Source organism: Dermacentor albipictus, unplaced genomic scaffold, assembly GCF_038994185.2.
Source record: "Dermacentor albipictus isolate Rhodes 1998 colony unplaced genomic scaffold, USDA_Dalb.pri_finalv2 scaffold_23, whole genome shotgun sequence".
NCBI classification, from domain to species: domain Eukaryota; kingdom Metazoa; phylum Arthropoda; class Arachnida; order Ixodida; family Ixodidae; genus Dermacentor; species Dermacentor albipictus.
The window spans coordinates 2,982,163-2,995,490 of NW_027225577.1; the positions used below are offsets into that span (position 1 = coordinate 2,982,163).

Consider the following 13,328-nt stretch of genomic DNA (forward strand, 5'->3'; position numbering starts at 1 on the left):
AACAAAGTTACACAAAAGATTCCAGTTAGAAAGTTGCAGAGCAGTTTGCAAAACGTCCGAATAAACAATTTTAGTCTTTCTATCTAATAAGTATCAGTGTTTTTTAGCTTACTGCGGATGCCTGCGAAACACAAAAAAGACACCACGTGACATGCCCGCTTGCACGCTGTGATTGCACTGCTCCCAAGCGTTCCATGCACAAACGAACATGGCATTCAGCTGGATGTGCTGCCGCAGCATCTGCTTATCGCTGTCATGAACCGCCGCAAGGGAAGCACATCGCTGGCATAAATCGCACAGCCAACGCCTTCGTCACTGCCCTGTCGGTTTTTAAGCGCCAGCACGCCCTGCTAGATACTATGTTCGTTTAGGAGTGCTGTAGTCACGGTGCACAAGCGGGAAAGTCGCGTGGTATGTTTTTTGTATCTCACGGGCATCCGCAGTAAGGTGAAAAACACTAATAATTAACAGATAGATAGTTAGAAACAGTCTAATCGGTTGTTTTGCAAAATGTTCTACAAAGTTCTGATTTGAATTTTTTGCCGAACTTCGTTGCTTCAGAAGTTGGTTCATTAATCTCGACTAATCATCCAATTAAGCAAAATACAAAAAATAGCGTGACACTACATACACAAAGTGAGCAACATGCATTTGCTCGCGTCGTCTTGGAGTGCGTCGGCATGTTTTTAAACTCTGGCTGAAGTTAGCGGAAACACCCTGTATATAGACAGGCCACACAGTTGTCGCTTCCGAGCAACTACAGCAAACATTGTGTGCGAAGGCAAGCTCCCTGGTGAGCATCCACGCCGCAGATGGGTGGATGTTATGGGCGTCATCTTTGGAACGGGGCAGTGGGTTGTGCTACCAAGCTCTTGCTATTATACTGCCTAATGTCCTACCTAGGTTAAAATAGAAAAAAAAAAACTCAATGAATTCCCATAACCAAATTTTCTAACCCCCTCTTGTGAACTTTGTTTTCGTACGTCTCCGTTTTTTTTCATTTCCCTACTTTTCTTGCACCACTCTTCTAATCGCCTTTTACTCTCTATTTAGATATGTTTACTTTCCCCTTGCTCTCGCTGAACCCGAGGGCTTCAAGGAGTCCAGTGGTGCCTAAATCAATCGCTGGGCAGATATCTTCATATTCTAATAAAACATGCTCCCTTGTTTCCCTAGCTTTACTGTAGCAAGCACATGCTTCTTCTTGCTTATATCTTGCTTTATAGGTGCGTGTTCTAAGGCATCCTGATCTCGCTTCGAAAAGTAATGAGCTGCCCTTTGAGTTATCATAAATTGTTTCTTTCCTGATTTAGTTTTTTCCTGTTAAATGGTTACTCATGGCAGGTTTCATTTCCATTGTGCCACCTATGAGATTATTTCAGCCTCTTTGACTTTCCGCTTAATGTTCTTTGTTGCTGTGTTGCTTACCCTACAGGCCACATACTTGCTGGTAAGCTTCCTAGTTCTTTTCCTCTACTGTGAATCAATGTTTTTCCTGTACAGATACCTCAACACTCCCCCAGCCCATTTACTTTCTTCCACATTCCTCAGTCGTTCTTCATAATCAATTTTACTGTGAGCTTTCCTCACTTCAAAACTTATCCAGCTCATATCACCCTGCACAAGTTCATTTGTAGTCTTCTCGTGAGCGCCCAATGCAAGGCGTCCTACTGACCTTTGGTTGCCATCGAGCCCTGATTATGCCCCTTATTTCAAGCAAACAATCGCATTTCCAAAAGTAAGTCGTGGAACCATTACATCTTTCTACATACATGTATGGAGCACCTCGTACCTATTGTACCCCTATAGTGCTTTGTGCTTCATTATGGCTACATTTCTCTTCCCCTTTACTGTTATTGTTTTTTCCTCTGTTTCCACATATATATTGTCTTCGTTTATCCATAAGCCAAGATATTTATATTCTTTTGCCCGAAGTATTTCCTGACCCTGTGTTGCCACTGTCTGTTCACTGTTTTCATTGAATACCGTAACATCTGATTTTCTAATGATAAATTTCAAACCCAAATTCTTGTCTTCCTTTCCACAGATATTAGCCAGTCGTTGCAAATCAATTTGCTTGTTAGCTAGCAACATAATGTCGTCCACATAAAATACACCTAAGAGCTGCTGCTCTACTACTGTACCTGCCTGTTTGTATGAGAAGTTAAACCCGATATTACTTCCTTCTAGCGCCCTCACCATCCTCGCGATGTACATCATAAACAGCAGTAGGGATAAAGGGCACCCCTGCCTCAGTCCCTTGTTAACATGAACTTTCTCCTTGCTTCCCATTCCTTCCCATTCAACGCAAACGGTATTTTCTAGGTAAACCTCTCTCAGAAGCTGCCGACAATCGTTGCCAAAGCCTTCCCCTTCCAGAATATGCCACAGAATGTTGCGGTCTACGTTGTCATACAGTCCTGTAATGTCTAAAAAGGCCACATATAACGATCTGCTTTCTACTCTTGATATTTCAATACACTAAGTAATAACAAACAAGTTATCATTCAAATGCCTACCTATTCTGAAGCCATACCGAAATTCTTCCAAAATGCCATTATTCTCTGCCCATGCTTGCAGCTTTAATTTGATTGCCTGCATTGCTAACCTGTATATTACCGATGTAATGGTCAATGGTCTATACGAGTGAACTGTGTCTTTCTCCCCCTTACCTTTATAAATTAAATTCATTCCACTTTGGCGCCAACTGTCTGGTATTCTTCCGTCTTTCAAAGTTTTTTCCAAATGCTTTCACCAGAGCTTCCTTACTTTTGGTCCTAATTCATTAATCAGCCTAATGACAACCTCGTCTAGCCCTGTGGTTCTGTACTTAGGAATGTTCTCTTCGGCTTTCTTTGAGTTGAAATTTGTCAGCACCAGCTCTTTTTCCATCTGGTTCCCTTTCATGCTCTTTTTCTCTTCAAATACAACCTCGTCATTGCCTTGAAAAGATTCGGCTGTTATTTTTCGGATGTAATTTAATGCCGCTTCCCCTTCCAGTTTGTTTCCATCTTTTTCTAGGATATGTTCTATTGTTGTTGACTTCTTGCCTAATAATTTTATGTGGTTCCAAAATATTGTAGGCGCGGCCTTCTTTTTCTCACGTATTTCGGACAATCAACGTTCACTTTCACCTTTTATCTTTGCTTGCACCAGTATTTGAACCAGATACTTTTTCTCCCGGTATATTTCCCATTTACTGGCCACTTCATCCTGCGGCAACTGTGGCTTCTTTGCCAGCCTGTGCTCTCGGGATGCTTTCTGTCATTCGGCAATCACTTCTCGTATCTCCCTGTTCCACCAGCTTTTCGGTTTCTTTTTCCTTTCCAACGAACACCTTTCTCTTTCCGTATTTCTGTCGTTACTACACTTAGAAGCTCACTATATTCCCACTCTTTACCTGGCCATTTGCCAAGTTCTTCCTCGAATCTTGTGACTATATTTGTTACTTGTTCAGCGTTCAGATTTGAACTGGCCATTTTGCACTCCTTGCTCTCTTTCCCAACTACATGTCCCACATTCAAAATGATGCATTTATGGTCACTCCCTATGCTGCTATATCCTTCCTCATCAATGACCATTTCTTTCAACTTATCATGAATTCCTTCTCTCATCAGACTGTAATCAATGGACGATTGTCGGTTTCCCACTTCCCTCGCGATCTGCCCTTCACGCTTAGGCCCTGTATTCACGATAACGAGGCTATGTTGCTCACAAAGATCTAGCATTGACTTCCTGTTGTCGGTATAGCCATCTAGATTCTCTAAGTGGTCATTCATCTCGCCTTATAGGATAATTTCAGCATCATTCCCGAAACCCTTAATATCAGCACTTAAGCATTCCACTAACTCTTGATTCTTCTCTGTGCAATTATTTCCGATCCACAAATGCATTACACCCAGCCAAACTTTTTTTCTACTCATTGCACCTGATACCCAAAGATGCTCTTGACATTTTAAATTTACTCTTTTTCCATTTGGATCCCTCATGGATGAGCATTCCGACTTCCCCTCCCTTTCTTTCCGACTTAGTTCTGTTGCACCCTTCCCAAACATAATTCTCAATCGCTGGCGGCTCTTCTGAGTCTCTAAAGTGCGTTTCTGTAACCGCATACACCCCTATTCTCTATTTAACTGCTCCTCAATCTCTGCCCATTTTTCCTTTCTTCTGCCGCCTTGCATGTTGATATAGCCTATTGCATGGCTAGCTCTCTTTATTGTTTTCCTCCTTTTTCTGTTATTGACATCAATGCTATTCTGAGGTTCCCCTAGGGGACCTTCATTACTACCTACTCTGGCCTCCTGAGGGCTCATGGGCCCCTTAAAAAAGCAACAGAGTGACCAGCAAGTCGCGAGCCCACTTCTCATCTAAGCCTGTAATTGAAGTGGATCCCATTCCTTTCGAAACCACCACACCTCACTTTCCTGTTTACTTTGACTACCTCGAAACTTTCTCTCAGCTCATTTTCCATATCGCCTAATTAGCAGCCACTACGGCTCTTTGTATTTGTACATGACTGTCATGTACAGGCATCTCCGGCATCATGCACCTGAAGAGACAGCTTGTGCAAGTCATCTACCTCTTTCGCCAAGCGGCTAGTCCTGTCCCTCTCCTGTTTAGGACGTCATTTAGCCTGCCTGCTACTATAGCAAGGTTGCGCACATGGGCATTTTCTGCAAGCTTTGCTTTTGCTCGCTCCATGACAGAACCCAGTATCCACCCTGGAAATGTCCCTACTGCCACTCTTTTATCGCATTTCACCCTCTCCAGAATTGCCTCTTAGCACCTAGCCAAGTTTGATTCGCCAGCGATAATCACCATTTCACTCTGTCCTTCCTCTTCACGCTTCCCTTTGTCCTTTTTCGCATTATTCGGACTTGACAAAAGGCATTGACCCCAGTGCTCCTGCTTTTTTTTGTGGCGGCCACAAGGTAGGTGCCGCTCTTTCCAGCTACCCCCTCCCCATTGTTGCACGCATTCCACATGTTCTGCTGACACTAGCTCGCCTGTGACGTCGGGGGATTGCGTTCCATTGTCACGACCATTCTCGTTCACAATGGCGGCGTTGTCCAGCTTTTCGTCGGCTACTTGGTCTTTTTTTCCACTACCTTCCATGCATTGTGCTCCGTATTAAGCTAATTTTTGAGCTCTTTGACCTGTTTGACAAGCTCATCCTGGAAAGCTTAAATTTTCTTCAGCCTAGCATCGACATCACAGTGTGTGCCGGTTGAGTCGATTCCCTCTCCATTCTCATCCGTCCCCTTGTCTGCCTTGAGGGACCCCCCCTGTACACTGCATGCTTTTCCGGCTTTCTTGCCATGTATGGCACGGCTTTTTCTAATGCAAATACTATAATAATGCAGAGCACGTACCTTCTAGCAAAAACCAATACGCATGGAATCTAAATCCTTAAATTGCCGCAAAGTAATTTGCACCAACGTTTTAAAAGCAATCAATGCTGCACAGACTTAAGGTATGCCACGTTTTCGCACGTGTTCAACTATGTGGCTACACTCACTTTCCTGCCAAAGCAATATTACCGATACCAAAGCACACACAGTAAAACTAGTAAGACCATAAAGACTTAATGTCCCACCCAGTTGCACGTGTTGAAGCACATGGCGCGAAAGAACGCTCTGACTATCCTGCAAAGCCAAACATACACTTAACACGCACACGAAAAAAGAAAGAAAAAAGAAGGAAGCTACCCAACTATTATTTGATAGGCTAAATATATTAGCAAGTGAGAAACAAAAGCAAGCTTAAAGCATGCACAAAAACTTATGATTTTGTCACCGCCATGGAGCCCTGGAAAAACGCGTCCATCTGCCACAAAATCTCGCGCTCCCCCCAGGTGTGCAGACGTGAGCGCCATCTGGTGGTGCTTCCAGATGGCTTCTGTTTCCACCCTGCACTCTTTTCGCTGTTGCAGTCTTCTGCTGTTCTCCTCACCCTTTCACCACTCCTCCTCCGCTTTCCTCCTCGCACTCTCTTTGCTATCACCTACTTTCATACCCCACTGTGCTCCGCATTTGCTCTGTTACACCAAGGGAGGACATGGCACTTCAATGCTCAACGCAGGAATGGGTGCCCTAGAGCTGTGCTCTAAAACGGGAAGCAGCTGCTACAAAATACACCCCAGAATGCTTTTCTTCAGTCCCACCACTTAATCTAGTTTATCCCCTTTTCAAAATTACCAAGATCTCTTTCTTCATTGTGTGCTATTTATCCAATTGTTTGTTAAGCATATCATCCTCTACTATGCATGGTAAAACAAAAATGGTGCTTTTAAGTTATTCAATTAAAAAGATGGACAAAAACAATGCTTCAGCAGCATCCACCCATGGTATGTGGACATACTGATCATTGAGTATAGACGTGTTTTCTAGATTTGAAGCACGGATGTGTACCATCTATTGTTGTGTATCCCTGTTGTAGCAAATGAGCTTGTAACAGCTACCACACCAGGGTGCATATGGTGGCTGCTAAGGTTTTACTTTACGGAGTCTGGAGTACATACCTGACGCTATATATAAGCACCGTAAAAACCAAAAGCATGCAGTCTGAATTCAAAACCTAATTGTGCAAGCATACCTGCCATCACCTTGGAAACCGTGTGGGGTTGCATTTGGTGTAAGAAAAATTTGCCATCCGATGGTCTTTGCAAAGGGGACTCCTTATGTATATATCATTGGTGCCAACAGCTTTGTTTGTGATTCCAGGGCTTATATTTGTGCTGCAGAGTACTTGTCTTGGCATTACACTGTGAACACCAGATGTTTTATGCACTAACTATTTTGTTACGGCCACTTTAACCTGTATTACGGTTATTACTGCTATATAGGCTATGGTGAAGGGCATGAAACAGACTGAAACTGTCGGCATGATCGCCATTGCTAACACTTGAAAACACAAATGCAACATACACACACATAAATGATAACGCAAATGCATGTTGTACCAAATTTGACATTTAAAAAATCATGAGCCATACCACTCTGTGAAGGTGGGTGACCAGCAAAGCTGTTTAGTTCATGACACAGAGCTGACACAGAATCTTGAACAAAGGTAGGAACTCATTTATTGCCTTGATGGGTGGTCATTATTCATCTTCATCTGTGTGTCACTATTTTTTAATTGTGATGGTGGTAACGATGGCTTTGTGGTCGCTGTGGTACACACTGATCGACTTGGGTACAACATTTGACACGTTCTTAGTCTTAGTTCTTAGTCAAATCTATGTATGACTAATGGCTCATGCTCACAAGATGTGTTGCTCAGCAGCTGCTGGTTTTATTATTGTGCTCCAGTGTGAACTGCTACCACCACCTCGGGGAGCCGGAGGAAACTAGCTATGCACGTGATTGAAGCACTGCTGCCCCAAGGAGCAGGTGAAAAGGAGGCATCCAGGACATTTCAACGGCACCGCCTACAAGCACAAAGTAGACACGCAGTTTACCCATCACCCCACTACAGCAGAAGGAAACTAGGCAGGCATGGGCTTGGAACCACAACAAAGGGAGGGTGTGCTGAGTTTTTGCTCATGCGCATGAAAATTTCATGGCAGGCTAGCCATAGTGCGCTTTGCTGTAAAACAACAATTCAATACAGCTGACAGTAGTGTAAGCATTCTTTTGTTACAATGTTATATGTGTATCCAAAATATGGAAGACTTCACCAAAACATTAATTGGCTTCCATGCTTGTAAACGCTGTGGCCAACCTTCACTCAGTTTAGGATTTCTCACACACAAAAAAAAAGTTTACATTTTTTGGTAAAAAATATGTGCAGGTTTTACAAACCTTGTCATTGAGTAATTGCATATCAGATTACTTTTAGCATTTCAAAATAGTCTGGCAGCCACGCTGTCGTTGATCTTACCTGAAATCAACATCTAGACCTCCTGACAAAAAATAAAAATCTCATGGTTGGCATAATTATCCACGGTCTTTTACTTGTTTGGCATCTTGTAATTGCAGTTTTGCTTTCTTTGTGCAGCACCGAGGCATTCCAACTGCCCAGCTGAGGGTGAACTATCTCATCTTGGATGCCTTCACCGGTGTCATCTTTGCAACTATAAAATTGGAAGACTGATCTGAAAGTACACAGCAGGGTCCACACAGGCAAATGTCCACTTGACTACCATTTGTCTCCTAGAGCTTCAAGCGAATGTTCATGTTGAAGTAACAGTTGTGCACCCATGCAGATGAAAAGCTACTCAATGTCCTTCATGTCTTCTGAGCCTCTCACAAAGATCCACCCTGAAGAGTCACCTGCACATCCATGCAGGGAGGCGTCCATTTCAATGACCCTCGTGCCCTCGGACGTTTACACATGATAGTCACCTTGAGAGGCAACAGTGCTGTGATATGGGCAAGCAACCATACCGCTGCACAGTCTGCTCCTTGTCCTTTATGCATTTAACTCGGAAATACGGGCTTGTTGCTCATGCTAACTATCCTGCATTCCGGCAGCCCAATAGGACTAGACAAGGGACACAGACAAACAGAAAAGGCATTGACTTCAAGTCATGATTTATTGCAATATGGCACGGATGAGCTGGCACATAAAACAACTGATAGAGGAAAAAGGAGGGAGAAAAGTTTTGTTGAAGCAAACTAGTTATACATTTTTCCATATGCGTTACAATCCTCAATCCAGACATCTTAGTTCTTTTGATTATACCACTGAAAAAGCATTCACACATGTTATTTTCAGTGTTTTCGGAAAGGCCTCAAAATTTGTATTTGCTTGTTGATTAGAGAGCTTTAGCTTGTCTGGTATTTGGGTAAATTCAGACGGAGTAGGCGCTTAGGGATAGGGGTAGAGGTGTAAACGTGAGCGACCTGCATGGTGCAGCCAAATTGTGGCGCAGAGCTCAGACAGACAAAGCTAATATTGCAGTAACCAAGTGTATTCTACTTCGCCGCTGGTGTAAATTTTCTGGAGTGGCATAATCATGTTGCTGCCAAAATTTACACCCGCAGCAAAGTAGAATGCACTTGATTACTGCAATATCTGTTTAAGCTCTGTGCCAACAGGTGGCTGCACCATGCAGGCCGCTCTCATTTACACTTATTCTCCAACGGCCAGTCCACCTGCATTTACCCGAATGCCCTACAAGGCAAAACTTTCTATCAAAAGTGCACAAATCATGTACTTCATGTATTTCACTGATGTATTGGTACATATTCATGTTTCTGTCCCACCATGTCACTGATGTACCTATACGTTCTCCCCTTTCTCCAATCATATGTACACTGTAACACACTGTTAGCAAGCTCCAAGGTGTTTCCGTCATCTGTTGTACATTTCTAGAAGCATATTTTCTCCTTTTCCTGGGTTTGTTCAGTCTTAGGATTTTGTTAGCGGCTGCGGAATGTGCTGCTTCGTAGACATGGTTCTGCCACGCGCATCCCTGCAGATAAGAGGAATGACTTCCTGACTTTGTGCACTGCTATGGCAGCAATTTTCTATTCAGATATTCATGATATGTACAAAGCCACCACTCGTGCTTTTTTTTTTGCCCTCTGTCATATGCTTACAAAGTTCTTTTATGTCTTCGGCTACCTGCGCTATGGCACACCTCCTTTAGCAATATGGAATAGATTGCACCTTGCTATAGGATACAGACTAGGTAAGCTGGACTGGTATGAATATATGAATTGAAATTCCATTCCGCAGTACCTTCTATGGTGCATGATGAGATGTTATCTTTTTCTGTTAGGTCCACGCTTTGTTCCCTCTAGGTTACAGTGCTTCTGTTCCTTATGGAGCTATTTTTCTTGATTATACATTGTTTGAGCTTTTTTATTGTCTTCTAGCTCATAAATGCTCCTTTACAGCTTGACCTTGATTAAGAATTCAATGCACACAGTGTGTCTGAAAACTAAGTAAATTGCAGTTTTTGAAATCTGCGTTGTTAATTCTTGATATGGTAATGCATGCACTAATGGCATATGACATCTTTTGGTGTCATTAACATTGTATTATGTGGGATGCTAAAAACTAAGTTTAGGGATGGAGCTTGAAATCCTATTTATTTTTACTGTATAATGCACTGTTGTGAAATATTCATCAGGAATTCAAATTTTGAGCCTAGTGTTATGAGATACGTTCTTATTTAATTCTGCTTGACTCATTATATTTATACCGTGCAACAATGCACATGATTGGATAAAATTAAACATGTGAGCACATGAGAACTTGTAAGCTTAGTGGCCCATTTAGGTTTTGGATGGAGTACTAACGATTCATTACATAATTTATTTTTATGCTCTGCAACATTTGTTGTATTCTTTTGTGTGGTAAGAGCAGTGGTGTACTATGGCCCATTGTTAGTTGTATTGTCTACAATGGAGATGACCGTGGAGCGTGTTCATGGAGCGCATTTCTTGTTCCAACTTAAGCTAGTTATTGCATTGTGAAATGACATACTTTGTTCACTTTGTTGCGAAGTTTATGTCACCTTATTCTTGATAATGTGGAAGCTTGGGCGAGTTGGTGATTCAATATTGACATGTTTGCACTGCGCAAAAGATGAGGACTGAAGGAAGAACACAACACAGGTGCTACACAGGCGTGTTCACTATCGATCTATGTTTTTGTTTATGGGTTATTGATGTCTTGCATGCTTGGTAAACAAAGAGTGACTAATTAAAACAACTCGGACGATGAAAATAAACAAAAGGAAATGCCGAAGCAGAACCTGACCATACTATGCAGACACATTGATCATTGAGCATTGCTGGGTGTTCTAGGCATTATGTATGTAGTAAATAGCTTAGGTGACGAATTACCAGCATAAAACCACGAAAAACGTGTAATGACAGCGTGCTCGACCAAGGATATCTGGTCCCAATTCAACACATCGTGCAAGTGTGCTTCTTGTAGCCTCAGAAACTGTATGGTAATGAATTTTTTTGAAAAGGAAGAAGAAAAGAGGGGAGACTTGCATTTGTATGGTTAGTGCAAAGGGGTGACCTTTTTGAACAATTATGTGGTTGAGGAAATTGTACTTGCCCAGGAGAGTGGTTATTTTGGCATTTTGACAATGGCACCTTCAGTTGTATTGCACTTGTTACAGGTGTGGATATGTGCTAGTGAAGATGGTGCAGAAATGTCTGTGCGCCATGTCTGACATTTAGAAAGAAATTACCCTAAATAGCTGACAGTGGCATAAATTTTTCAGCAATAAGGGAAGGTATATGGACTTATTGGTATGGCATCTTCTTTGTTGCAGTGCAGACAGAATGAAAGGGACAAAACTACATTGGACAGCACGCAGTGCTATGCTCTGTCTAATTTACCTTTCCGTGTCCCTGTCAGTCTGTTTGCACTGTAGAATGTGTATTGTTTTTATTCGTTTGTTCTCAAAGATATCATGAAAGCATTTTGTTCACTATAATGATTTATCGTGAAAGCTTTAACTATAGCATGAAATATTTTGTTTGACTTAAGCAAAGGCACATGCAAACACTGCACTGTACCTTCTCTCACTTCAATAAATTTTAACGATGCAACCCCTCCCCCTTTTTTTAGGAAAGTATGTTCACATTTCACAAACTGGGTCCTTAAGCAATCACACATATAAGAATATTGAGCAAATCAGAAATGTCAACCAGATCAACCTAAAGAACTATTGCATGAACAAAAGGCTCATGATTAGCGCTAGCATTGTTTTGTTCTGATTTTTTCCTTTCCTAAGTGTAGTTTGTTTTCTTTGTGCAGGATCAGGGAGTGCTACCTCGCCAACAACTACCGAGCATGATAAGTCGCAGCAGAGATGTCGTCTCCGATGTGACTTCTGTGACTATGAAACTGGAGAACTGTTATGTCTGAAAGCACACGTCAGGCTCCACACAACTGCGGGTCCACTTCTATGCCATTTGTGCCCTCAGAGTTTCTCGCGACGAGACACACTCAGGAAACACCTACGCATCCACACAGGCGAGAAACCATTTCACTGCACTTCGTGCCCCCAGAGCTTCTCGCGAAAAGAATACCTGAAGGAACACCTACGCGTCCACACAGGCGAGCGGCCATTTCAGTGTCCTTCATGCCCTGTGAGATTCTCACATAGGTCCACTCTGAAGAATCACCTACACATGCACACGGGTGAGAGGCCATTTCAATGCAATTTGTGCCCTCAGAACTTCTTACAAAGGAGTAGCCTGAATGATCATTTGCGCATTCACTCAGGTGAGCGGCCATATCAGTGCTCCTTGTGCTCTCAGACTTTTGTGATTAGCCGCCACCTGAAGAAGCACTTGCGCACTCACACGGGCAAATGATGATGCCACTGCACCATCTGCTCCAAGTCTTTTGTGGGGGCCAGTCGCTTGAAAGAACATATGGAAACACAGAACCACAATGACATGGAGTAGGTCATCAGCCACATTGGTGTACTTCTTCTAATAAATGCAGTAGGAATTGACAATATGTAGTACATGTGCAATATGCTGTCTCGCATTCTGGTCATCAGGAAGTAAGTAACCGTCTTTGCAATTGTATGGTATTTACCTAATATGTTTCTTACTTTAACTGTTCTTGTCGTTATATTCTGTTGGATGCTCCAACAGAATTTCAGTGATGCCAGTAGGAAGAAGAAGAAGCTTTATTAAAGAATAGTCCGGCAGTTCTTGCTGTGGTGGCCTCGGGTGACGGCTCGAAGTCCTTGGACTCGAGCGGCATCTTTGGCTTGCCGGACAGCTATTGAATACATGCACGATAACACCTATTCATGAGCTTGAGTGGAAACAGCTAAATATAACAGGGCGTGAGAAACAGACAGACCGCGGTGCTCTTGTCTACATTAGATCATATGTCCGAATCGTACTTCCCTAGGACATATGTAAAAAGCCTGTGGATCATTCTTGGATCTCCATGGGCTCGTCCCATGCATACGAATTGACGTTCGTGGAAACGTTCCATGAACGTCATATTGGGATATTGGGGTGTCCAAGAGATGTTTAAATATGGCTTATTCTCATTGCATAATCCTGAGTACATCCTAAGGACATTTATTTCGGGATGTAGGATGCTTCTGAGACTTTTTGTGTTAGCAATTGTTCAAAGTATGTTTGTGGGATATTTGCTTGTGGATTCAAAACAGCCACAGTACATCCATATCGATTATAAATGAACATAATAGGGACGTTTTTTAGAATGGCCCAGCTGTGCAGCAGGCTTGCTGCATTTACCCATATTCCGCTAACAAATTAGCTTGGCCTGGTTTTGTGTTGGCTTGTGGGGCAGGATGAAAAGTAACTGCATGGCTCTTGAATATCCATCCCAACGCTTCAGTAAGGCGAGCAAAAATTTTTGTC

General features: G+C 42.6%; 1 protein-coding gene across 1 annotated transcript in view; it reads left to right on the forward strand.

The window, feature by feature from the left end:
• The window catches only part of LOC135898946 (zinc finger protein 436-like), a 118,686-nt gene extending 106,255 nt beyond the window's left edge, over positions 1 to 12,431 (forward strand). The window contains exon 4 of the mRNA XM_070529579.1: positions 11,731 to 12,431. Coding sequence (XP_070385680.1) covers positions 11,731 to 12,293 — 563 coding nt within the window. The 3' untranslated portion in view covers positions 12,294 to 12,431. The remainder of the gene's footprint in view (positions 1 to 11,730) is intronic.
• Positions 12,432 to 13,328: the final 897 nt, after the last annotated feature.